This window comes from Vicia villosa, linkage group LG4 (assembly GCF_029867415.1).
Source record: "Vicia villosa cultivar HV-30 ecotype Madison, WI linkage group LG4, Vvil1.0, whole genome shotgun sequence".
Classification (NCBI taxonomy): Eukaryota; Viridiplantae; Streptophyta; class Magnoliopsida; order Fabales; family Fabaceae; genus Vicia; species Vicia villosa.
Window position 1 is genome coordinate 95211911 of NC_081183.1, and position 27079 is coordinate 95238989.

The 27079-nt window shown below is 37.8% G+C and overlaps 1 protein-coding gene across 1 annotated transcript in view; it reads left to right on the forward strand.

The window, feature by feature from the left end:
- Positions 1-1739: 1739 nt before the first annotated feature.
- Positions 1740-27079, forward strand: part of LOC131597540 (uncharacterized) — a 25547-nt gene continuing 207 nt past the window's right edge. Inside the window, exons 1-3 of the mRNA XM_058870232.1 lie at positions 1740-2188; positions 2294-2578; positions 26611-27079. The exon at positions 26611-27079 is cut by the window's right edge and continues 207 nt beyond it. Coding sequence (XP_058726215.1) covers positions 1740-2188; positions 2294-2578; positions 26611-27079 — 1203 coding nt within the window. The remainder of the gene's footprint in view (positions 2189-2293; positions 2579-26610) is intronic.

Here is a 27079-nt window from a genome sequence, read left to right on the forward strand (position 1 = left end):
CAGACACACCTTTTCGGAAAACAGTTATGTCTGTTGGAACGGGTGCAACTATTCAAACGAATCGTTATGTCCGTTGGGAACGGGTGCAACTATTCAAACGAAACGTTATGCCCGTTTCTATTATTCATATTCAATTACGCGTTTGGCTCGACGAGCGTGCACTCCGCACTACCCTAACTCGTTTCAAACTTAACGCATAATTGCATTGGCCTATAGTAAATCACATTACTACCAAAATGCATTGATGATCCTGAAATCACCAACATCATTTACACTATTAAACTTCCTTATAAATTTAAATGTTATTCTTAGTAGAAAAACAATTTTTATCCCTTGAAACAGAATGTTCATGAGGTTTGACAATGGCTGCCCCCAACCAATTATCTATCTAGTAGTTAATTTTCTAACCAATTATCTATCTAGTAGTTAATTTTCTTCACTAACTCAATGATCCATCTTGTATCTTTCATAATTTTCCAGTAATTAATTCACTCTTCATGGTACTCTTCCTTATTTTAAATTTTTTTATATAATCAATTAAGAATGTATTGTAAAATTATAAATAGTTTATTTTTATATAAAATTAGCTATATTCTTTAACTTAGGTAAAAATCTCAAACAAAAACTTATAATTCAAGATGGACTATTAATTTAATATCATAATCAATATCTCATAACCTCCTAAATAGTGATTTATTGTCAATAATTGATGCTATTAAGTTAGAGTTGACACAAAAGTTTAAGCTCTGATATTCACAATTATATATATATATATATATATATATATATATATATATATATATATATATATATATATATATATATATATATATATATATATATATATATATATATATATATATATATATATATATATATATATATATATATATATATAGGGCCGACCCGAACATTTTAGAGGCCTTGTTCGAATTTTAAAAATATATTTTTTCAAATAAATTATAATATATATCTTTAATTTTTTATATATTAAAAAATGAATAATTTATATTTTTCTATGAAAAATAATAAATTAAGCCATATCCAACATTACATTATATTTTTTCATAAAAATATCATAACAATTAAATCATTAAATATTTAATAATATCATTTGTTAAAAAGTTATTATTCAAAAAATTAATTAAAAAAACTAAACTAAAATTAAAAGTGTATGGACGAAAAATAACAAATATTTGTTGTCATAACCTCTATTAAAAATAGACAAAAATCAGATGTGAAGTTTAACTAAGACTTTGTTTGTTATATATTTAAAAATAATAATTTTTTTAAAAAAAATATTAGAATTTTTTAAAATACTAGAAGTTATTTTCAATTAAATTTTATAATTAAAACATATTTTTGACATTTAATTATCCAAATTTTTATCATTAAATATTTTAAATATACCTCAATAGTAATCTTTCTTATAAAATTTTATCTAAAATAAAATTTAACTTAGTAATACTTTAAATTCTAAAAAAAATTATAACATAATAATAAAATAATTTAAGAGTTAAAATAAACTATACTTTAATTATCTCGAAGTCTGCCCTTTCTTTCTTTGTTACAGAAGTAAAAGAATTAACTTGCCACTTTCTTTGTTATAGAAGTAAAAGGATTAATTGCTAAAATAATGTTAAGCAGGACTTTCTTTGTTACAGAAGTAAAAGAATTAATTTGCCACTTTCTTTAGCAGGAATATCAGTATACCTGCTCAGGAGGACCTGGCTAGCATTATGGGGGTTCGTCATGTCCTTGGTACAGGAACTTATCTTGGACTACCATCTCTTATTGGTCGGAGTAAGAAGGCAACTTTTGGGTATATCAAGGACAAAATTTGGAGAAAGATTAATTCTTGGAGAGGTAGACCGATATCTAAAGCAGGGAAGAAGGTTATGATAAAATCGGTGCTTCAGTCTATTCCTTCCTATGTTATGGGGCTCTTTATTCTTCTTGATGGTATTGTTTCTGATATTGAGAAGATGCTTAATTCCTTTTGGTGGGGAGGTAGTAGTAATAACAAGGGTATCAGGTGGATGTCGTGGGATAGGATGACAGGCTCTAAGAATGAAGGAGGCTTAGGATTCCGTGATCTAAAATCCTTTAATATGGCTATGGTGGCAAAGAGAGGGTGGCACCTGCTGAACAATCCTGACTCCTTGGTGTCCAGAGTTTTCAAAGCAAGGTATTTTCCCCAGTCGTCTTTCTTTGAGGCTAACCTGGGTTATAATCCTAGTTTTATTTGGAGGAGTATTTGGCAGGCTAGGAAACTTTTATCTCTTGGGTGCAGGTGGAGTATTGGGGATGGGAGAAATATTTCAGTGATGGGTGATCCTTGGCTTCGGGGTTGTAGGAGTGACTGGGTGAAAGGTCCTCAAAACTATGGGGTGTATGATCTTAGTGTTAATGCGCTTTTGTCAAATGATGGGAAACAATGGAACGGCCAACTTATTCGAGAACTTTTTGATAGTGAAGTTGTTCATGATATCCTTCAGACACCTTTGGTTGGGGATGTGGAGGTGGATAAGTGGGTGTGGAAAAACGAGCGGAGTGGTTGCTGTCGCGGGGAAAAATCGTTTGTCTTTTTTGGGATGAGACACCTGATGCCTTCTTTGGGCTCGAGTGCTCAAAAATGATTTTTCTTTTGTACGGACCAAACTTTTTATTGTTTCCAAAAGAGGAAAAGGAAAAAAGTTGCAATAACCTTAAAAGTGGGGGAGAGATCTTGGGTAAGAGGGTTGGTTATACGAAGGGAAGGTATTAGCACCCAACGTATCTATAGTACTCTATAGGTTTCTTTGTTTTATTTATTCCATTCTTGTTATGGTGGAGGTTCTTGTGAAATAGGTGGGACCTAAGGTGTTTGTTTGATTATGCTCACAAAGATCATCGCGATCCTCTGCATACATATCCCCTAGAGGGAATCAGAGCATCTGTAGCTCGGGGTCTACGGGTGCTAAGGTTTGAATGGTTTTTTTTGTTTTGTTTTGCTCGCCAAGGATCGACCTTGTGCCTACGTATTCTCAAAGGGATGTTGAGAAAGTCAGAGCAATCGTAGTTCCCACTTATGCTAGTGGAAGCAAAGGAAAATAGACAAATGTCGTCTAAATGCTAGATGTATCTAATCTATATCATCACATACATCTGTTTGATTTTGTTTGAAAATCTTTTCATTATAAGCCCGGGGCCATGCCACTTAGGGTGCTTAGAATGATAAAGATGTTTTTGTTTAACCAGCCTTGTGGCAAAAGTTTCAATGAAGTCATCCTTGTGACAAAAACTTTGATTAATCAGCCAGCCTTGTGGCAAAAGTTTCAATGAAGTCAGCCTTGTGACAAAAACTTTGATTAATCATCCAGTACGGTGGTAAAACAGTTTGATTGATTAGCCAGCCTTGTGGCAAAAAAAAGTTTGATTGATTAGCCAGCCTTGTGGCAAAAAAGTTTGATTGATTGATTGATTGTTTGTGATGATATAAAAGAGATACTCCTAGCATAGAGATGAAAAATGTCTAATCTCCTAGGGTATTTTGATTTGGATATTGGGGATGCTTATAAGAAGCCCGTGGGTCCTTGTACGAAGCCCAAGAGGAGGCTATCCGAGGGTCCTTGCATTGTAAGCCCAAGAGGAGGCTATGGGAGGGACAATCCAGGGTCCTTGCATTGTAAGCCCAAGAGGAGGCTATGGGAGGGTCACTCGTTTGTACAAAGCCCAAGGGGAGGCATGGTATAGTTGGTCTGAGCTCTTAGAGCGATTTCACCGGGAAACCATACTCTATGTCCTAACCTAAACTAGTGGAGATTCTTTGCACGAAGCCCAATAGGAGGCTATGGGGAACCTAGTGTTATACTAAGTTGAACAAGCACACATATCACACATATGAACAAACATGAACAAGTATTAACAAACATGAACAGGTATGAACAATTATATATATATGACAAAGTGTGTGTATATAATGGAGTTTATGAAGGAAATATACCTGTAAGCATGATCCATTTGTATACACAGGGGCTCGGGACTTACACTCGGGAAGAGGTCCGCTTGAGTTTATTCAAAGTTATGTAAACAGGTTTTTACAAAGGGCTTGGGACTTATACCTACATGGAGGCCCATGGTATATTTTTTGGGAAGATTTAAAGAAAAACCTTCATTTTTGATTTGTTATTCAAAGTTAAAAAACAAACTGATCGAGATATGTACAAAAAGGTGTATGTATAAAAAGGCGTACAATGGAATACCTAATTTCATGTACTGGAATGGGTATGTACAAAAGGGCTTGGGACTTATACCTATGTGGAGGCCCGTGTTTTATTTACAAAACATGGTTGATTGTTTATTTACAGACGCGAGGTTTCGCTTTTGAAAAACTGTTTGAAGATTTGTTTTGAAAAGTATTGTTTTGAAAGAGTTTTCTGTACAAAGAAAAACTGTAAAAAGGAAAAAGAGTGGGTCTTATACTCTCTAATATTCGAGAGGCCCCACTTCGTTTTGAAAATCAATTGATCAATTAAAAGGATTTAATCAATAGTTCAAAAAGAAATGGTTTATCGTTTTTGAAAAGAATCGCGATCGCTCGTTTTAAAACGATTTGAATTTGAAAGAAATCAACTTAATTAAGTTTAAAACAAGTTTTAATGCTTAATTAAGACCTAAGTGATTAGGGTTTGATCACAAAAATATTTACAAGTGATTAGGTTTGAAAATTAAATGAAGAAACAATATTTAAAGTATTAAAAATACTTAAAAATAAGTCATTTTAAACCTATTTAAAAATGTATCAAATAAATATTTTTTGATGATTTTTTTTGATATTCTTAAAATATGTATATTAAATAAGAAGTGTTTAAAAAAATGAAGAAAAAATAAGTTGATTTGATTGGTTAAATTAATTGGTGAAGTTGTGAAGAAATTGAAGAAAAATAGTGTTAAAAAAAATGTTTTGGTCCCTAAGGGTGTTGAACCCACGACCTCATGCTCACCACTGAAAAGCATAACCAACTGGACCACGCGCGTGGTCTGATTAACAAAGGCAAAGATTTGATTATATTTCAAACTCAATTTTTGAATTTCCTTCGCAAAAAATGGCGCCAAGAACACCATCCCCATTTGAATTTGAAAATCTCTGAAACTGAACCAAATTGATCAAGTGAAGGGTCTATCTTACTCGTTTTTTCACAAGGAACATGATGGTACCATTTAATTTATTTTTGCTCTAAGGTGATCAATTTTCTGATGAACACGAAGAACCCTAATATGACAAATCATTGTGAAATCGTGTATGATCATGATATGATGCAATTGATTGAGGGTTAATGATCCTCATAGGTGCAGAAACAAGATGGCAAAGCAATATTTCATTTATGATGCATGATTCATAGAGTTTGAAGTTCATGAGCACTTACCTCAAAAACGGCCAAGCTGGGATTCGAATTCTGCAATAGAGGTGTTACAGAAGTTGTTTCTTGATCTGGATAGCTTCAATGGACCTTATGGAAGGTGTCTGGATGCTTGGAGTGAATTGAAAACCTCTGGAGCAGTTGGTGGTACCCGACCTGCATAAGCTTCAAGAGTGAATCGAATTTGAAGATTCTGATGTTTCAGGTTGATGATGAGTGTTTGGATAGTTCATATGAAGTATATGGAAGGTGTTAGAAGTGATAGTTTGAACAGAAATGGCCTGGATTTGATTTTGGCATGATAAGGCTAGTGTTATGCATATTTGGGAAGTGAGGTAGTGATTCTGAGTTTTAGGTGTTTTTGGGGTGTATGGATGGATCAAACACATCACATATGATGTTTGTGGCTTGTGGGAAGCATTACTTGGCTCAGAACTTGCAAGGTTTAGAGGTTGAGTTTTCTACCTCTTTGAAAACCATGAAACTTGCATTCTAAGAAAGGAAGAGAAAACCTATGTTTATGAGGTTTTGGTGTGAGTTTGAAGATGATTTGAACCTCTATTTATAGGCCAAGGATTCTGAATGAAGAGCTCTTGCAAGTTGCTTCAAGAATGATGATTTGGCTTAAGAGATAAAATGGAATCTTTCACATTAAATGCAAATGGTTAAAGTAACTAAACCATGGTTATTTTGGCCAAGCTTCTTATCTCTTTCCTATCTGATCTTAAACCAGAAAATATCTCTCAATCATTGCTTTGGTGTGTCATCACTTGAATTATAGGTCATGTAGTCTTGAAACTTAGTGAAAAATGGTGAAAATTCAAGTGAAAATGATCACTAAATGCATAATTCAAAACCATAGCTATGCTCCATATTTTTTCATGCTCTTGGACATTTTGGAAAGCTCATATTACACACTTCAAAACCCTAGTTGAAAGTTTCTTCAAGACCTTTAAGGAAATGGGTGAAAAAGATCCATGAACTTTGAAGAAAATGAAGTTTTAAGTGAAATTTTCAAAAAGTACCAACTTTGAAGCACCATATCTCTTAAATGGTTGATCTTATGGAAAAAATTTGTATGTGTCAAAGTTGTTTATTGGATCAAAATCTACAACTTTCATGTTGGAAGTTTTTTTCAGTTTGTAGGTGAAATTTTGAGAAATTCCCTTCCAAAGTTTGGAAAAAACCATTGAAAAACACTTAGAAATTTTTCTAAGTATGAAAGTCAAACTTTTGACTTTTGATTCTTGATTGATTTTCTTGATTTTCCTTGATCAAATGACTTCTCATATCATATATTGATGATTTAAAACTTCAAAAGTCATGGTTGACCAAAATTCCCCAAAAGTCAATGGTGATCTTGTACAGTTGACTTTTTCAGACGAATCGCGTTTCTGGAGATTTCAAGTGAAACAAGCTATCCTCATCAAATGAATAGTATGAATGGATCATATTGAGCCTCTTTGAAAACCATGAAACTTGCATTCTAAGAAAGGAAGAGAAAACCTATGTTTATGAGGTTTTGGTGTGAGTTTGAAGATGATTTGAACCTCTATTTATAGGCCAAGGATTCTGAATGAAGAGCTCTTGCAAGTTGCTTCAAGAATGATGATTTGGCTTAAGAGATAAAATGGAATCTTTCACATTAAATGCAAATGGTTAAAGTAACTAAACCATGGTTATTTTGGCCAAGCTTCTTATCTCTTTCCTATCTGATCTTAAACCAGAAAATATCTCTCAATCATTGCTTTGGTGTGTCATCACTTGAATTATAGGTCATGTAGTCTTGAAACTTAGTGAAAAATGGTGAAAATTCAAGTGAAAATGATCACTAAATGCATAATTCAAAACCATAGCTATGCTCCATATTTTTTCATGCTCTTGGACATTTTGGAAAGCTCATATTACACACTTCAAAACCCTAGTTGAAAGTTTCTTCAAGACCTTTAAGGAAATGGGTGAAAAAGATCCATGAACTTTGAAGAAAATGAAGTTTTAAGTGAAATTTTCAAAAAGTACCAACTTTGAAGCACCATATCTCTTAAATGGTTGATCTTATGGAAAAAATTTGTATGTGTCAAAGTTGTTTATTGGATCAAAATCTACAACTTTCATGTTGGAAGTTTTTTTCAGTTTGTAGGTGAAATTTTGAGAAATTCCCTTCCAAAGTTTGGAAAAAACCATTGAAAAACACTTAGAAATTTTTCTAAGTATGAAAGTCAAACTTTTGACTTTTGATTCTTGATTGATTTTCTTGATTTTCCTTGATCAAATGACTTCTCATATCATATATTGATGATTTAAAACTTCAAAAGTCATGGTTGACCAAAATTCCCCAAAAGTCAATGGTGATCTTGTACAGTTGACTTTTTCAGACGAATCGCGTTTCTGGAGATTTCAAGTGAAACAAGCTATCCTCATCAAATGAATAGTATGAATGGATCATATTGAGGTATTAGAGGATATTGAGCCATGGTTTGAGTTGTGGCACCATGTCCTGATTAAAAAGTCAGTTGTTCAGTGAATTAGGTCAAAAACCCTAATTGTCGACCTGATGAAATTGATGCCTGTAGGTCTTGAATTGAGATGTAATTTCCATTGTATATTGTCATAGGGATTATTTGAGGATGATTGAAACCTTTGATTGACTTCCTGGGGGTTTTTAGGGTTTCCCAAATGTGATCCCTGATTTCAGTCCCTGATAGTTCAAAATCCTAATTCTGAGGATTTGTCTGATCAATCTTTGTGTAGGAGATGTTCTGAGCCAATGGATTAGGTCAAAATGAGGCACTTGGGGTCTTGAGGTCATGTCCCAAGTCATTAGGTCAAATCCTGAGCAAAAGTCAGGAGTATGCTGTCTTCAGTCAAAACCCTAATTCAGTCGATTCAAAGCTGTTGAGTTTGTTGAAGTGAATCTCTGAGGACCAAATGTTGACTGTTGATGAAGATGATTCATTTGAGATGAAGGGAGAACAAAACCCTAATTGATTGTTACTTGTACTGATGAGTGATTTCCTGATTAAATCCTGCTGAGTCACAAGTAGCAAACACAAGCTATGCAATTTGTTAGAGATGCAAATGATGCATATGCTATGATATGAGGTGGTATCTTAGGTCAAAAATTGGGGTATGACAAATCCTGCTGAGTCACAAGTAGCAAACACAAGCTATGCAATTTGTTAGAGATGCAAATGATGCATATGCTATGATATGAGGTGGTATCTTAGGTCAAAAATTGGGGTATGACAGATGCCCCTATTTAAGTTTCTTCAACCTGAGACATGAAGATTGAAAATCTTTATTTTGATAGGGTGGAAGAGACTTAAATATCAGAAGACGCGAATTTTGGACCTAAGATACCAAAATTGCGAATGATGCAAGGATATCTTTACCGAGGGATATCAAAACTGACTCCGCTGGGGAAAAGAGATTGGGAAGGATGCCTCAATCTGTTTTTAGGAAGAGAATCCATTTTTTCGGGAAAGCAAGTGTATGCTTCACCGAAGAATGATAGCTTTGTAAGAAAAGCTTACCTATCGACATTATCGACTATCAGCATGGGGATAGACTTGTTTAATAATGCGAAGGTGAAAGGTATGAAATTGTGTTACCGACTATCAGCATGGTGATAGACTTGACAAGGTAAAAAGAGTTTCAAAAGTTTGGTTAATATTACCGACTATCAGCACGGTGATAGACATGTTAAATAATATAACCAGAACAAAAGGGTTACCGACTACCAGCCTTGTGATAGCGGTTCTGAAGACATGATCAATTATCAGCCGAGTGATAAAATGATCCTGGAGACTTTGCTAGGGAAATTACTGGTTATTCAGCCTCGTGAACAGTAATAAGGCCCTGATTGTCAAATGGTCTTCATGATTGATTTCCTTGAGAGGAAAAAGCTTTTGAAAGAGACATAAACTGCTCAGAAGACGAGGCTATTGCTTATTGTCTATTTTTTCACGACTCTGTTTGAGGAATCGGAGTTTGAAATTTCTAGTAAGGACAAGGTTCTAAACAAGAATGAATTGGAAAGAAACAGTCAAACAAGACTTTGCACCCATGAGGAATGAACTCAACTGGGGATCTCCTCCTTTGTTTTGAAAGGAGAAACTAAAGCAACCTTCTTCCACGAGGAATGATCTCAGTGGGGAACTGGGAAAAGAAGATGTTCTTTTCTGCTTATGGGTGACAACCTACTTGGAGAGATGACACGCCCATACTTGTTTTTTTCTTCTTTTTTTTTTTCTCTTCTTTTTTCCTTCTTTTTGAGGATAAATATATCCTAAACAAGTGATTTTAAAGCAAACATTGAAAAATGCAAGAATGCATAAATGATGCAAATATGTATGAATGATGAATGTCATGAATGTAGCATGCATGCTGACGAGACTGACAGACAAAAGAGTATATACTGGAGAGGGACCGACGCGGCAATACAACCAGATACTTGGCAAATGTTCTTCAACACGGTGTAGATAACACGGGTGATGAATGGTGTTGCGTGCTTTAAACTTCTCTGAGGAAGATAAGCATCTTTACTAGGATGGAAGAGCTTCTTCACTGGAGATGGAAAATCTTCGTCACTGGGGATAAAAGACCTTCTTTACTGGGGATAGAAGAGCTTTTCCTATCTTTGATTCATCCTATGGAGATAGCTGTTGATGTTCCTTCGGTTGTTCACCACTCAAAGGAAAGTTTCGCTTTTATTTTGAAAAAGAAAAGTGAAGTAAATTCATTTTAAAACTTATTTTTTTCTTTTTTTCAAAAGTGAATAACACAATTAAAGCGTCATTTTGCAAGCTGAAAGAAATTAAAGATTGCAAACAAATGGGCACAAGGCTCAAATTTATTTAATAAGATGGAAATCAGCTAAAGGCGTGATTCCATGGAGTATTTACAAAAGTTGGAAATGGTAATTATGCGGAAAAGGCTACATTGAAAGCAATAACCACTATCCCCTTAACAACTTTGAGTTCCAACTGTGTTTGTCGCTTCAGATTGATAATGATTTGATCGAATATCCTTTGATGGAAAAAGACTCCTCAGGTGACGAAGTACAGACTGATGCAGTTACTTTGTCATAAATCCCTAATTTTTGCCTAGATTGCCCTTTCAGGTTTTCAATCTACCGGGATGAATTTTTTGTTTATTGTCTCTAATTTTTGCCTGGACCGCCCTTTAGGGTTTTCAGTCCACCGAGACGCTCATTTTTGCCTAAGTCGCCCTTTGCGGGTTTTCAACTTACCGAGCTGTTCTTTTGTATTTTTTAGACAAAGTATTTCTTGACTGCATCAGCATTCACAGGATATGGGAGTTCATCACCATCCATGGTTGCAAGAGTCATGGCGCCGCCAGAAAATGTTCTTTTGACAACGTACGGGCCTTCGTAATTAGGAGACCATTTGCCCCTAGAATCTGGTTGAAAAGACAAGATCTTCTTAAGCACGAGGTCGCCTTCTCGAAATTCACGAGGTCGAACCTTTTTGTTGAAGGCTTGTTTCATCCTTGCTTGGTACAATTGTCCATGGCATAGAGCAGTCATACGTTTTTCTTCGATTAAGTTCAACTGATCGTATCTGCTTTGACACCATTCAGCCTCTGATAACTTAGTCTCCATGAGGACTCTCATTGATGGGATTTCAACTTCTACGGGGAGCACAGCTTCCATGCCGTATACTAGAGAAAAGGGAGTTGCCCCTGTTGAAGTACGCACTGAAGTACGGTACCCATGTAAAGCAAATGGCAGCATTTCATGCCAGTCTTTGTAAGTGACGACCATTTTCTGGACGATCTTCTTAATGTTCTTGTTAGCAGCTTCAACGGCGCCGTTCATTTTTGGTCTGTAAGGAGAAGAGTTATGATGCTCAATCTTGAATTCCTCACATAATTCTTTCATCATTTTGTTATTCAAATTTGAACCATTATCAGTAATGATCTTGCTGGGAATACCATATCGGCAAATGATGTTATTCTTGATAAACCTCACAACCACTTGTCTTGTAACATTGGCATAAGATGCTGCTTCGACCCATTTGGTGAAGTAATCAATTGCTACCAAGATGAAACGATGACCGTTTGAAGCTTTCGGTTCGATCATTCCAATCATGTCGATACCCCACATGGAAAAAGGCCACGGAGATGAGAGAACGTTGAGTAGAGTCGGTGGCACATGGATCTTATCTGCGTAGATCTGGCACTTGTGACATCTCTTCACGTGTTTGTAACAATCAGATTCCATTGTCAACCAATAGTATCCTGCTCTTAAGATCTTTCTGGACATCGCATGCCCATTTGAATGAGTTCCAAAGGACCCTTCATGCACTTCATGCATTAACATGTCTGCTTCGTGTCTATCCACGCATCTGAGCAAAACCATGTCGAAATTTCTTTTGTATAGCACATCCCCGTTCAGGAAGAAACTGCCACAAAGTCTCCTTAGAGTTTTCTTATCTTTGTTTGATGCCCCAAGTGGGTACTCTTGAGTTTGAAGGAAGCGTTTGATGTCGTGGAACCACGGTTTATCATCGATGACTACCTCGGTTGCAAACACATAGGCGGGCCTTTCAAGGCGCGTAATTCTGACTGTAGGCATATCATTCCAATGATTGACTTTGAACATGGAAGATAGAGTAGCCAAGGCGTCTGCCATTCGATTCTGATCTCGAGGTATATGATGCAATTCAACCTTGTTGAAGAAAGTCAACAGACGTCTTGCATAATCTCTGTAAGGAATCAAGCCAGGGTGGTAAGTTTCCCACTTGTCTTTGATTTGGTTGATCACGAGGGCTGAATCTCCATATATGTCGAGGATCTTGATCCTTAAGTCAATGGCTTCTTCGAGACCCATGATACAAGCTTCATATTCTGCGATGTTGTTGGTGCACTCAAATAGCAATCTGGCGGAGAATGGGATATGAGTACCCTTGGGAGTGATGATGATTGCCCCAATTCCATTGCCAAAAGCGTTTACTGCTCCATCAAAGATTAGGCCCCATCTTGATCCGGGTTCAGGACCTTCTTCAGGTAACGGTTCGTCACAATCTTTCATCTTCAAGTACAAGACATCTTCATCAGGAAAGTCAAGCTTGAGAGATTGATATTCATTAATTGGTTGATGCGCCAAATGATCGGCGAGAATGCTTCCTTTGACCGCTTTTTGAGCACGGTATTCAATGTCATATTCGGATAACAGCATTTGCCATCGGGCAATCCTTCCTATTAAGGCAGGCTTTTCAAAGACATACTTGATCGGATCCATTTTGGAGATTAACCAAGTAGTATTGTTGATCATGTATTGGCGGAGACGTTTTGAAGCCCAAGCCAAAGCACAACACGTTTTTTCGAGCATGGAGTAACGAGACTCACAGTCTGTGAATTTCTTACTCAGGTAATAGATGGCATGCTCCTTCTTACCGGTTTCATCTTGCTGTCCAAGCATACAGCCCATGGATTCTTCCAACACGGTAAGGTACATGATTAGTGGTCTTCCTTCAACTGGAGGAATCAATATTGGTGGTTCTAACAGGTATTCTTTGATACTGTCGAACGCTTTCTGGCAATCTTCAGTCCATACAACCCCTTGATCTTTGCGGAGAAGCTTGAAAATTGGCCCACATGTAGCAGTCATTTGAGAGATAAATCTGGAGATATAGTTCAATCGTCCGAGAAATCCTCTTACTTGCTTTTCAGTTTTTGGTGCAGGCATCTCTTGAATAGCTCTGACTTTGTCGGGATCTACTTCAATACCTCTTTGGCTGACAATGAAACCTAAGAGTTTTCCAGATCTAACCCCAAAAGTACATTTGTTAGGATTCAAGCGAAGCTGATATTTCCTTAGTCGTTGAAACAACTTCAAAAGGTATTCAATATGTTCTTCTTCTGTGCTGGACTTGGCTATCATGTCGTCCACATAAACTTCAATTTCTTTATGCATCATGTCATGAAAGAGAGTAGTCATTGCCCTTTGGTAAGTTGCGCCTGCATTCTTCAATCCAAACGGCATTACTTTGTAGCAAAAGGTACCCCATGGGGTGATGAAAGATGTCTTCTCCATGTCTTCAGGAGCCATCTTGATCTGATTATAACCGGAGAACCCGTCCATGAAAGAAAAGACGTTGAACTTAGCGGTGTTATCAACCAGCATGTCGATATGTGGTAATGGAAAGTCATCTTTTGGACTGGCCTTGTTCAAGTCACGGTAGTCAACACACATTCTGACTTTGCCATCTTTCTTCGGAACTGGCACTATGTTAGCCAACCATTGAGGATACTCAGAGGTGACAAGAAAACCTGCGTCGAGTTGCTTTTGAACTTCCACTTTGATCTTATTAGCCATATCAGGGTGAGTCCTTCGCAATTTCTGCTTAACTGGCGGACATTCTGGCTTCAATGGCAAGTAATGCTGAACAATATTGGTATCCAACCCAGGCATGTCTTGGTAGGACCAGGCAAACACGTCAACATATTCTTTGAGAAGGTCTGTCAACTTACTCTTGATATCAGCATCAAGCAGCGATCCAACGGTCACTTCTTTTTTGTCTTCTTCAGAACCCAAGTTGATCTTTTCTAGAGGCTCTTTGTGAGGCAGAATGGCTCTTTCCTCGTGCTTAAGTAATCGAGAGATCTCGTCCGGGATCTCCTCTTCTTCCTCTTCTTCGGCTTCGAACACAGGAAACTCAAAGTTAGGAGAGGGCATAGGGTTATTGCATTCAATGGGTTTATCAATAGTAAATCTGCACATGTGATTTATATTTATTTCAGAAAATTTATGAATGCAAGAGTGTATGCAGATTTTTTTTTGAAAAGTTTTTTTATTTTGGTTTTTTAGGATTACCATTTCCAGAAAAAAGCAAAAATAAAACATATAATGTAGGGAATTCAAAATGACACTTTATTTATGATTCATTTTTGAAACAAAGCCCTAAACACAAACTCATTTGTCTTGGGCAGGACAAAGAGGGAAACTTTTAAAACAAAGCCCTATACACAAAGTTATTTGGGCGGAACATTTAAAAGCAAAGCCCTATAAAACATCTCTCTGCTTTGGGCAAGGCAGGAGGTCAAAATAACAGCGAGGTGATTACTTTGAGCGGCGGACAACATTCGGAACGTCGACAGCCTTCCAGTAGCAACGAACTCCTCTGTGTATTATGTATTCAGGAAAATTCTCCCCAGAATTATCTTCAGTATTGACATCGTTTGCTGGTCGAGCAGGATTTGAAGGTCCTGGTTTGTCAACCTTGTTCTTTGTAGAGTTGAAACGGTCTTCTTCTACTTCTTGAAGAGCATAAGATGAGTCACAATCTTCAGAATTTTCAGGATGTATTTCCCAGTCTTCAGGATGAAGAGACTCATTGTCAGCGACACTTTCTAAGTCAACTGCGGGATCATCTTCCCCTTCATCTTCAAAAATGGCATTTATGTGATAATAACCATCTTCAGGATTATAAACCTTGGCAGATGCGTTGAAGCCGAAATCTTCCGTAACTTCAGGCTGCTGAGAAAATTGAGAGCATTGGTAAGCCTCTTCTGGTTGACTATTATATTCAAAGGAATCTCCCCATCCAGTTGGTTGGATATCCTCAATCGCAATCTTGTAACTTTCAGGCGCAGTATATTTCACCATGTAATCAAATTTTCCACTTGGTTGTCCCAAGGTGTCCCAGATTTCTGCAGGAACAGGTTCAGTTTCATTGCCTTTGGATTTCTCTGAAGGAGGATGTGGTTCTTCCTGAGATATGTATCCCGAGTCATTGAGATAACATTTCCATTCTTCTTCAGGATTAGGTAGACCTTCTTCGATACATTCTTCAATAAGGACATTTACCTCTTGAGGAATTGGGTTAAGGAATCCTCCACTAATGAATGTTTCTTTGATCGGACGAAGGGTTTCATCCTTCTTAGTGCAGTTTGAGAATTGTGGTGAACATCCGAGACCTGCTCTAGTTTCATTTTTGGTAGGGATCACAACTTGCCCCCAGCCAGTGGTAGTTCCATCTTTCACTACTTTCACCGCCTCTTTGTATGAAGAGATCGATGCTTTCTTCTTGGAAGATTCGTCTTCTAAAGAGAGACCTTGGAACTGAGTTCCTTCCTCATTATCGGCACTTATGAAAGAGAAATTGGATAAATGGCTCACCATCAAGGCTTGCTCTCCACTTATCGTTACCAATTTTCCATTTGTTACAAATTTTAACTTTTGATGGAGCGTAGAAGTTACTGCCCCTGCTTCATGGATCCATGGTCGTCCTAACAGACAGCTATAAGCAGCTTGAATGTCCATGACCTGGAAAGTGATTTGAAATGTATGTGGACCAATTGTCATGGGAAGGTTGACTTCGCCGATAACAGATTTTCGCGATCCATCAAATGCTTTGACAACTACACCACTGAACTTCATAGGCATTCCTTGGTAAGACAAACGAGCAAGAGTCGTCTTTGGCATCACATTCAAGGAAGATCCGGTGTCTACTAACACATTGGACAAAGAGTCTGACTGACAGTTCATAGAAATGTGCAAAGCAAGATTGTGATTTTTACCCTCCTCGGGGAGTTCTTCATCACAGAAGCTTAAATTGTTGCAAGCTGTTATGTTGGCTATTATCCCATCAAAGTGGTCAACAGTCACATCATGATCTACAAAAGCTTGATCCAAGACTTTCATCAGGGCTTCCCTGTGGGCTTCTGAATTCAACAGCAATGAAAGTATTGAGATTTTTGAAGGAGTCTGCATAAGCTGATCCACAATCTTGTATTCACTTCTTTTGATAAGCTTCAAAATTTCATCAAAGTCAGGATTGACATTGGTTCCACTGGATTGACCAACATCAGTGTTTGTATTACTGACAGGAGTTTCCACAGGATTCCCTGCTGGTGTACTGATAGAATTTTGTCCGGCCGCAGGAGCAACAGGTTGCTTCGGAGGTAATGGAGTATACACACGTCCACTTCTTGTTACTCGACTCACATCAGCGATATTCACGACAGATGAAAGAGTAGGTAAAGGAACTTCTTGTCCATTCTTTATCATTGTGGCATTGTAATTGTATGGAACTGCCTTGTCAGAGTCATAAGGAACAGGTCCAGGTAGACAAATGATCAAAGGAGCAACAGGAACCTTCGGCTTGTTATAAGTAACTTCCATGCGCTCAGGCATGTTGAAATGAGGAACGATGACGTTAACTGTAGGCATTTCCGAGTTGATATCTGAGACTAAAAGCTCATGCGGATAACATCCTATCATGTTAACTTCATTTTCATCCCTATTTCTGTAGATCTCAATAGTACCATTATCTAGCAAAACTTGGAGATCTCTTCTCACAATCGAACATCCATGAGAATCTACACAACATATGCTACAGGAACCATAGTGATGCTGGCGAAAATTCTGCCCTCGACAGAGAGTGGCGTGCATTTGTACCGAATTGGCTCTTGAGAAATTGATATTATAGACTCGGTACGGACCAGGACATCCATACACCATGTTTACAACATGCCCTCCATGATTGGGCAGCGGATTTGCTTGCACATTTGGATTCAAATTTCTGAAAGAGAGGAGATTAGATCTTACCAACCTCTGAACTTCATATTTCAAAGCTATGCAATGTTCAAGATCATGGCCAGGCGCTCCTTGATGATAAGGGCATGAAACCTCAGCTTTGTACCACCATGGTAGTTTCTCAGGTACGGGTGGTGGTGCTTTAGTTTGAACGAGACCCCTTTCAATCAAAGCAGGATACAATTCTGTGTAGGTCATTGGAATCGGATCAAACTGTGGAGCTCTTTGTACACGATTCTGATTATTGTTAAACTGCTGAGCCTGTTGTCGAGGCTGTTGTTGTTGAAACTGCGGAGTAAATCCCGGATTTGGTGTTGTGTTAACGACTGGTGCGATAGCAGCTACCTGTCGTTGGCGATTGACATTTCCTCTTGGCTTTCCTTGGGATACCATATCAACACTTTGTTCTTTCTTCTTTGGGAAACCACTTCTGAACTTTTTGGTTCCGCTTGAAGATCCACCTTCTTTAGTTAGACGTCCGGTTCGGACTCCTTCTTCTAGACGCATCCCCATGTTTACCATTTCGGTGAAATCACTTGGAGCACTAGCAATCATGCGTTCATAGTAAAACGGACTGAGAGTATTCAAGAAGATCTTTGTCATCTCTTTTTCTTTTAACGGTGGATTAATCTGAGCAGCAGTTTCTCTCCATCGTTGGGCATACTCTTTGAAAGTTTCATGGTCTTTCTGAGCCATGGACCGAAGCTGATCTCTGTCCGGAGCCATATCCGAGTTATACTTGTATTGTCGGACAAAGGCCTCGCCTAGATCGTTGAAAGTTCGAATATTGGTGCTATCCAAACCTGTGTACCACTTCAGTGCGGCACCAGTCAAACTGTCTTGAAAGTAATGGATAATCAACTGATGATTATCTGCATAAGTAGACATCTTCCTGGCATACATCACAAGATGACTTTGTGGGCAAGAACTTCCTTTGTATTTCTCAAAGTCTGGGACCTTGAACTTGGCTGGTATTTGTACACTGGGAACCAAACATAGCTCCTGGGCATTCTTTCCAAACAAATCTTTTCCACGAATAGCTTTGACTTCCAGCTGAATCTTGTTGAACTGCTCTTGGAGATCTCCTACAAGATTACGCTGATTTGTGCTATCACCTTGATCATGATAAATCTCATTGCCATCATAAGGAACAGTGTGAACCGTAGGAGTCGGAACTGTCATAGTGGGCTGAGAAAGTGCCATAGTGACTTGGGAAAAAGTTACCCCCTGATTTGGAGTAAACTGTGAACTTTGTGCAGCAGGCGCTTCAGTTGTAGCTGTTTGAACCCCAGAGAAATTATGGCGAAATCCTGTACCAAAGTTGAAAGGCGTGCCCCAACCTTCTGGCATGGAGAAAGATGGAATACCGAACGCAACTGTAGAAACTGGAGTAGTGACTTCAGATGTTACCGTTGCTTGACTGTTGGGTGGCGGCGGCTGATTCTGTGCGGCCATTAAGGAGTCAACCAGAGTAGTGAGACTTTCCAACTTTTCCTGAAGGGTGGTCACCGTACCACGAAGCTCAATATTCTCTTGTTCAGAGTGTTCCATTACTCTTCTTCTGTTTGAACGAGTATTGTATCTGTGATCTGATTGCGAGCGCGGTCGAGAAACTTTGAGACGCGACAGCTTGACGATCTATTGGAGAAAGATCCAAAAGATGAGACTCTATACAACAGACTCGATATGCAGAATGATGCATGCAAAAAGAAATTTATGATTTTTCCAAACATTTTAAAGATTATTTCCTTGCAAACATTTGAACACAAACAATTCTTTTATTCATTCATTTTTTTTTATTGTATTACAATAATTGGAAATGTTACAACATTGGAGCGTAGCTCCTTACAGAATCAAATGATACATGAAAATTTAAATAAATCCTAAGCATCTTCATCAGACGAAGAACCAAATGCATTGTGCAACTTGAGCTTCATGATTTCTTTCCCATAGCGAGCTTTCAACTCGGCCTTTTCAGCTCTCAGCTTGTCAACCACATTCTTCCAATTGTCAGGTATCGGAGCGTTGCTTGTTGAGCCTTCAAGCTTTTCCTTGCTTTCTTTGATGTATCTTCTGATTGCGGCATCTTTCCGACGGATCTTCTCATCTTTGTTCATGAGCCATCCATCCTGATAATAGAGAGTTTCTTCGTGTTCTTTCACTTGTTTCTTCAACTTTCTATTTTCCACATCAGTTCTTCGAAACTTTTCTTTCCAAGCGTCTTTCTCTATCCTCATCTTGGTCAAAGTGTCTTGGTATTCCTCCATAGTGGGAATGTTGGGTCGTTGAGACAGTGTAGGAAACATGGGTTTTTCATAAGCATAAGGCATTTGAAACTCCCTTGCTCTTTTCCTTACCCAACAGGTGTAGGCGTTCGTAGCGATACAGTTCTTTGTCTCACCTTTTTCTTTCCATCGGATGTCGTACCAGGCTTTCACCATTTTTGTTTTCAACCCCTGAGGATCATTTCCTTCCTGATAAAAGTAACTTTCCACTGTAGGTCCAATGGGTTTAGTTGAATTTGCATACCCGAGTTGTCGTCGGGCTAGGACTGGATTGTAGTTAATTCCTCCTTGTGTACCAATGAGGGGTACGTTGGCGAATTCTCCACAGCTTTCAATGGTTTCTGTACCGCAGCGAGCCAAGGTATACCACTGAATATCATTATTAGTAAGAGACATAAGTCTTTGAGACCATCGCAAACCTTCCCGGTTTTCCGTGAAAATGGGAGACTTAGGTAAGTGTGAAACAATCCATTTAAACAACAGAGGTGCACAACATACAATAATTCCACCACCTTGGTGATTCCTATGATGGACGGAGAAATACATGTCACCAAGCAGAGTCGGAACGGGATTTCCATTCAAAAAGACCTTTATGGCATTGATATCAACAAAGTTGTCGATATTGGGAAACAAAACCAACCCATAGATGAGCAAGGCTAGTACAGCTTCAAAAGCTATCATGCTACCAGTCTCGATGAAGTCAAAGGCTCTCTTTATTAGAAACTGTGAAGGCAAACCTGGAAGGTTTCCTTTGGTAGTCCAATTACTCTCTACTTCAGATTTCTTCAAGTGAGTTCCTGTTGCAATGACTGGTGACTTAGGAATGGCTTCCAAACCATTGAAAGGTATTTTGTCAGACACAGGAATACCCAAAAGATTGGCATATTCTTCCAAGGTTGGTACCAACTGGTAGTCTGGAAAGGTAAAACACCGGTAGACGGGATCATAGAACTGAACCAGAGTTTTGAGAAGCCCTTCATCAACATGAGTGTTCAAAATAGGCAAAAGCTTTCCATGGCTTTTCCTAAAATCAGAAGGATCTTGTACAAAAGATGCTAACTCTTTCAGTCTTTCCACATTAGGCTCTTTGAAACCGTACCTCTTGGTATACCTTTTTTCCATAACTTAATCCTATAATGTTTGCAAAGAAAATTCTCTAAATTTTTGGAAAAATCATGTTTTTATGGAAAAAGATTTTTTTATTTTTTATGGATGTATGAATGCGTGGATGCATGGATGCCACATATTCAAACATGGTAAAGCAAACATGGTAGTTCAGACATGGCAACACAAATATGGTAACACAAACATGGTACACACAGGTTCAAAGGTCCAGCGTCACGAGCATGAGGTCAGAGAACCAAATAGGGATAGATCTAGTTAATCACCTGTACAACATGTTCTACTGATACGTCAGAGTCTACATTTTTCTTTCGGATATTACCGGCTTTCCACAATTAAACTCATGAGCCAGCAATATTCTCAAGAAAAACTCGTCTGAGTGTGGTTCTCCGCATGACAACTAATCCAAGTCTTCACCTGAATAGTTTCTGCACCACAACCTAATAAGGCCAGGATGGGTTGGGGTTCTACGGTCTCTCAGCTTCTACAGTTCAATGAAAGCAATAATGTCTTCGCAATTAACTCGCTAAACATATATTACAAACAAGGAACCTCCACTGAGCGGAAGGATTCTCACGTGCGCCTGCACATGACTATACCCTCCACCTAATTTCTTATGTGTACTTAATCCGGGTTAGGATTTGTCCATAATGTATCACTTGTAACAGAATCCACACAAGTAACAGAACCAAAGAACCAAACAAGAACATAATAAAACAAATAGAAATAACCCTTTCTTTGGAAACAATAAAAAGATGGTCCCCAGTGAAGTCGCCATTTTTCTGTCGCGGGGAAAAATCGTTTGTCTTTTTTGGGATGAGACACCTGATGCCTTCTTTGGGCTCGAGTGCTCAAAAATGATTTTTCTTTTGTACGGACCAAACTTTTTATTGTTTCCAAAAGAGGAAAAGGAAAAAAGTTGCAATAACCTTAAAAGTGGGGGAGAGATCTTGGGTAAGAGGGTTGGTTATACGAAGGGAAGGTATTAGCACCCAACGTATCTATAGTACTCTATAGGTTTCTTTGTTTTATTTATTCCATTCTTGTTATGGTGGAGGTTCTTGTGAAATAGGTGGGACCTAAGGTGTTTGTTTGATTATGCTCGCAAAGATCATCGCGATCCTCTGCATACATATCCCCTAGAGGGAATCAGAGCATCTGTAGCTCGGGGTCTACGGGTGCTAAGGTTTGAATGGTTTTTTTTGTTTTGTTTTGCTCGCCAAGGATCGACCTTGTGCCTACGTATTCTCAAAGGGATGTTGAGAAAGTCAGAGCAATCGTAGTTCCCACTTATGCTAGTGGAAGCAAAGGAAAATAGACAAATGTTGTCTAAATGCTAGATGTATCTAATCTATATCATCACATACATCTGTTTGATTTTGTTTGAAAATCTTTTCATTATAAGCCCGGGGCCATGCCACTTAGGGTGCTTAGAATGATAAAGATGTTTTTGTTTAACCAGCCTTGTGGCAAAAGTTTCAATGAAGTCAGCCTTGTGACAAAAACTTTGATTAATCAGCCAGCCTTGTGGCAAAAGTTTCAATGAAGTCAGCCTTGTGACAAAAACTTTGATTAATCATCCAGTACGGTGGTAAAACAGTTTGATTGATTAGCCAGCCTTGTGGCAAAAAAAAGTTTGATTGATTAGCCAGCCTTGTGGCAAAAAAGTTTGATTGATTGATTGATTGTTTGTGATGATATAAAAGAGATACTCCTAGCATAGAGATGAAAAATGTCTAATCTCCTAGGGTATTTTGATTTGGATATTGGGGATGCTTATAAGAAGCCCGTGGGTCCTTGTACGAAGCCCAAGAGGAGGCTATCCGAGGGTCCTTGCATTGTAAGCCCAAGAGGAGGCTATGGGAGGGACAATCCAGGGTCCTTGCATTGTAAGCCCAAGAGGAGGCTATGGGAGGGTCACTCGTTTGTACAAAGCCCAAGGGGAGGCATGGTATAGTTGGTCTGAGCTCTTAGAGCGATTTCACCGGGAAACTATACTCTATGTCCTAACCTAAACTAGTGGAGATTCTTTGCACGAAGCCCAATAGGAGGCTATGGGGAACCTAGTGTTATACTAAGTTGAACAAGCACACATATCACACATATGAACAAACATGAACAAGTATTAACAAACATGAACAGGTATGAACAATTATATATATATGACAAAGTGTGTGTATATAATGGAGTTTATGAAGGAAATATACCTGTAAGCATGATCCATTTGTATACACAGGGGCTCGGGACTTACACTCGGGAAGAGGTCCGCTTGAGTTTATTCAAAGTTATGTAAACAGGTTTTTACAAAGGGCTTGGGACTTATACCTACATGGAGGCCCATGGTATATTTTTTGGGAAGATTTAAAGAAAAACCTTCATTTTTGATTTGTTATTCAAAGTTAAAAAACAAACTGATCGAGATATGTACAAAAAGGTGTATGTATAAAAAGGCGTACAATGGAATACCTAATTTCATGTACTGGAATGGGTATGTACAAAAGGGCTTGGGACTTATACCTATGTGGAGGCCCGTGTTTTATTTACAAAACATGGTTGATTGTTTATTTACAGACGCGAGGTTTCGCTTTTGAAAAACTGTTTGAAGATTTGTTTTGAAAAGTATTGTTTTGAAAGAGTTTTCTGTACAATGAAAAACTGTAAAAAGGAAAAAGAGTGGGTCTTATACTCTCTAATATTCGAGAGGCCCCACTTCGTTTTGAAAATCAATTGATCAATTAAAAGGATTTAATCAATAGTTCAAAAAGAAATGGTTTATCGTTTTTGAAAAGAATCGCGATCGCTCGTTTTAAAACGATTTGAATTTGAAAGAAATCAACTTAATTAAGTTTAAAACAAGTTTTAATGCTTAATTAAGACCTAAGTGATTAGGGTTTGATCACAAAAATATTTACAAGTGATTAGGTTTGAAAATTAAATGAAGAAACAATATTTAAAGTATTAAAAATACTTAAAAATAAGTCATTTTAAACCTATTTAAAAATGTATCAAATAAATATTTTTTGATGATTTTTTTGATATTCTTAAAATATGTATATTAAATAAGAAGTGTTTAAAAAAATGAAGAAAAAATAAGTTGATTTGATTGGTTAAATTAATTGGTGAAGTTGTGAAGAAATTGAAGAAAAATAGTGTTAAAAAAAATGTTTTGGTCCCTAAGGGTGTTGAACCCACGACCTCATGCTCACCACTCAAAAGCATAACCAACTGGACCACGCGCGTGGTCTGATTAACAAAGGCAAAGATTTGATTATATTTCAAACTCAATTTTTGAATTTCCTTCGCAAAAAATGGCGCCAAGAACACCATCCCCATTTGAATTTGAAAATCTCTGAAACTGAACCAAATTGATCAAGTGAAGGGTCTATCTTACTCGTTTTTTCACAAGGAACATGATGGTACCATTTAATTTATTTTTGCTCTAAGGTGATCAATTTTCTGATGAACACGAAGAACCCTAATATGACAAATCATTGTGAAATCGTGTATGATCATGATATGATGCAATTGATTGAGGGTTAATGATCCTCATAGGTGCAGAAACAAGATGGCAAAGCAATATTTCATTTATGATGCATGATTCATAGAGTTTGAAGTTCATGAGCACTTACCTCAAAAACGGCCAAGCTGGGATTCGAATTCTGCAATAGAGGTGTTACAGAAGTTGTTTCTTGATCTGGATAGCTTCAATGGACCTTATGGAAGGTGTCTGGATGCTTGGAGTGAATTGAAAACCTCTGGAGAATTTGGTGGTACCCGACCTGCATAAGCTTCAAGAGTGAATCGAATTTGAAGATTCTGATGTTTCAGGTTGATGATGAGTGTTTGGATAGTTCATATGAAGTATATGGAAGGTGTTAGAAGTGATAGTTTGAACAGAAATGGCCTGGATTTGATTTTGGCATGATAAGGCTAGTGTTATGCATATTTGGGAAGTGAGGTAGTGATTCTGAGTTTTAGGTGTTTTTGGGGTGTATGGATGGATCAAACACATCCCATATGATGTTTGTGGCTTGTGGGAAGCATTACTTGGCTCAGAACTTGCAAGGTTTAGAGGTTGAGTTTTCTACCTCTTTGAAAACCATGAAACTTGCATTCTAAGAAAGGAAGAGAAAACCTATGTTTATGAGGTTTTGGTGTGAGTTTGAAGATGATTTGAACCTCTATTTATAGGCCAAGGATTCTGAATGAAGAGCTCTTGCAAGTTGCTTCAAGAATGATGATTTGGCTTAAGAGATAAAATGGAATCTTTCACATTAAATGCAAATGGTTAAAGTAACTAAACCATGGTTATTTTGGCCAAGCTTCTTATCTCTTTCCTATCTGATCTTAAACCAGAAAATATCTCTCAATCATTGCTTTGGTGTGTCATCACTTGAATTATAGGTCATGTAGTCTTGAAACTTAGTGAAAAATGGTGAAAATTCAAGTGAAAATGATCACTAAATGCATAATTCAAAACCATAGCTATGCTCCATATTTTTTCATGCTCTTGGACATTTTGGAAAGCTCATATTACACACTTCAAAACCCTAGTTGAAAGTTTCTTCAAGACCTTTAAGGAAATGGGTGAAAAAGATCCATGAACTTTGAAGAAAATGAAGTTTTAAGTGAAATTTTCAAAAAGTACCAACTTTGAAGCACCATATCTCTTAAATGGTTGATCTTATGGAAAAAATTTGTATGTGTCAAAGTTGTTTATTGGATCAAAATCTACAACTTTCATGTTGGAAGTTTTTTTCAGTTTGTAGGTGAAATTTTGAGAAATTCCCTTCCAAAGTTTGGAAAAAACCATTGAAAAACACTTAGAAATTTTTCTAAGTATGAAAGTCAAACTTTTGACTTTTGATTCTTGATTGATTTTCTTGATTTTCCTTGATCAAATGACTTCTCATATCATATATTGATGATTTAAAACTTCAAAAGTCATGGTTGACCAAAATTCCCCAAAAGTCAATGGTGATCTTGTACAGTTGACTTTTTCAGACGAATCGCGTTTCTGGAGATTTCAAGTGAAACAAGCTATCCTCATCAAATGAATAGTATGAATGGATCATATTGAGGTATTAGAGGATATTGAGCCATGGTTTGAGTTGTGGCACCATGTCCTGATTAAAAAGTCAGTTGTTCAGTGAATTAGGTCAAAAACCCTAATTGTCGACCTGATGAAATTGATGCCTGTAGGTCTTGAATTGAGATGTAATTTCCATTGTATATTGTCATAGGGATTATTTGAGGATGATTGAAACCTTTGATTGACTTCCTGGGGGTTTTTAGGGTTTCCCAAATGTGATCCCTGATTTCAGTCCCTGATAGTTCAAAATCCTAATTCTGAGGATTTGTCTGATCAATCTTTGTGTAGGAGATGTTCTGAGCCAATGGATTAGGTCAAAATGAGGCACTTGGGGTCTTGAGGTCATGTCCCAAGTCATTAGGTCAAATCCTGAGCAAAAGTCAGGAGTATGTTGTCTTCAGTCAAAACCCTAATTCAGTCGATTCAAAGCTGTTGAGTTTGTTGAAGTGAATCTCTGAGGACCAAATGTTGACTGTTGATGAAGATGATTCATTTGAGATGAAGGGAGAACAAAACCCTAATTGATTGTTACTTGTACTGATGAGTGATTTCCTGATTAAATCCTGCTGAGTCACAAGTAGCAAACACAAGCTATGCAATTTGTTAGAGATGCAAATGATGCATATGCTATGATATGAGGTGGTATCTTAGGTCAAAAATTGGGGTATGAAAAATCCTGCTGAGTCACAAGTAGCAAACACAAGCTATGCAATTTGTTAGAGATGCAAATGATGCATATGCTATGATATGAGGTGGTATCTTAGGTCAAAAATTGGGGTATGACAGTTGCTATAGTGTCCGGTCGGGTTATAGGTTATGGATGAAGGAGCATAAGGCGTCGGTAGATAATGGTGTGGGGGGAGGGTGGCGTAGCTTGTGGAACATTAAGGCCCCACCTAGGGTGAAGCATCTTCTTTGGAGGATATGTAATGATGGTTTGCCCACTAGAACAAGATTACAACATCATCATGTCTTGTGCCCGGGTGTGTGTCCTTTCTGTGATCATCATATGGAAGATTCTTGGCACATCTTCTTCGGGTGTAATGTTACAAAACAGAGTTGGAACCATGCAGGTTTGTCTCATCTTCTTAATTCCCGTAGTCACTATGATCATGATGCTTCTTCTTTGATTCTTGATATTTGTAGTAAAGAGGATAGGATGGTGGCGGGTAGAGTTGCGGTGTTGATTGATACGCTTTGGAGAAACCGCAATAATTTGATTTGGAATAATGAGAGTGTGGGTTGTTCTAATCTTGGGTTACATGCTTTCTGTAGTTGGCAAGAGTGGTTTATGGCCCAGGAAGGTAATGTTCCGGTGCAAGCTCACCAATCGCCCTTGTCTTGGAACCCGCCGGTGTACAGAAGGTGGAAATGTAATGTTGATGCGGGTTTTAACACTAGAAGGGGGACTACTAATAGAGGCTGGTGCTTTAGAGACCATTTGGGGAACTTTGTTCATGCCGGCGTCACGTGGGATTTTGTGACTTTGCCAATTATTGAAGCTGAAGCATTGGCACTCAAAGAAGCTATCCAAGTGGCAATTGAGCTTCGGGTGACAAATGTTATTTTCGAAAGTGACTCTCAGATTACGGTTAATGCTATAAGGACGGGTCTC